This window comes from Eimeria mitis, genomic scaffold, assembly GCF_000499745.2.
Source record: "Eimeria mitis Houghton genomic scaffold, Emh_scaff2240, whole genome shotgun sequence".
In the NCBI taxonomy this organism is placed as follows: domain Eukaryota; phylum Apicomplexa; class Conoidasida; order Eucoccidiorida; family Eimeriidae; genus Eimeria; species Eimeria mitis.
Genome location: NW_013570568.1, coordinates 2,853 through 3,844, shown reverse-complemented (window position 1 = coordinate 3,844; position 992 = coordinate 2,853). Strand labels below are relative to the sequence as shown.

The window sequence follows — 992 nt, the reverse complement described above, 5'->3', positions numbered from 1 at the left end:
TTTTTTTTTTTTTTTTTTTTTTTTTTTTTTTTTTTATTTACCATTGAATTTGAGTGCGAGAGAAATTAATGTTTTTGTTGTTTTTTTTTTTATTTTAATATAATACATTTCCTCTGCTTCTTTCTCTCCTCTTTTTATTATTTTTATTTCTTTTTTTATTCTTTCTTGCTGCTGTTTATCTGCTGCTGCTGCTGCTGCAGCAGCAGCAGCAGCAGCAGCAGCAGCTGCTGCTGCTGCTGCTTCTCCCTGCTGATTAAACGCCTCCCTAAGGCTGCTGCTGCTGCTGCTGCTATAGAAAGATCTTCTGCTGCGTCCTGCTGCTGCTGCTGCTGCTGCTGCTGTTGTTCGTTCTACTGCTGTTGCTGCTGTTGCTGCTGCTGCTTCTGCTGCTGCTGCTGCTCTTTCTGCTGCTGTTGTTTCCTCAGGGACGGGAGAAGCTGAGCCCCAATCAGCATCAGCAGCAGCTGCTGCAGTTTCTGTTTCTGCTGCTGCTGCTGCTGTTGCTGCTGTTGCTGCTGCTGCTCTTGCTGCTGCTGCTGCTTCTACTGCTGCTGCTGCTTTCTCAATTGCTGCTAAAGCAGCAGGAGAGGTTCTCCCTATCCTGCGAGCAGCAGCAGCAGAGTTTCTGTGGTGCAGCGCATGCAAAAAGAAGTTGCTGCTGCTGCTGCTGCTGCTGCTGTGGCGTGCTGCTGCTGTGTGCTGCTGCAGCAGATGCAGCAGATGCAGCGGGGAAGCAGCAGCAGGAGCAGCAGCAGGTCGAGCAGCAGAATGAATAAGCCCACGATGTAAAGAAGGTATAATAGCTGTTGATGATGATCTATCTCTCCCTGCTGCTGCTGCTGCTGCTGCTGCTGCTGCTTCTTTTGCTGCTGCTGCTGCTGCTGCATGCGTGCCAGCAGAAGCAAAACGAAACAAACGAAAAGCACGCAGCTCTAAAGAAGAAGAAGAAACAGAAGAAAATACAGCAGCAACCAGAGAAGGTAAAGCCTGAG

The 992-nt window shown here is 48.4% G+C and overlaps 1 protein-coding gene across 1 annotated transcript in view; it reads right to left on the bottom strand.

The window, feature by feature from the left end:
- Positions 1-992, bottom strand: part of EMH_0050830 (uncharacterized protein) — a gene marked incomplete at both ends in the record, with an annotated part of 6,351 nt that overhangs the window by 4,733 nt on the left and 626 nt on the right. The window contains one exon of the mRNA XM_013496693.1: positions 107-601. Within this exon, the coding sequence (XP_013352147.1) occupies positions 107-601 (495 nt within the window). The remainder of the gene's footprint in view (positions 1-106; positions 602-992) is intronic.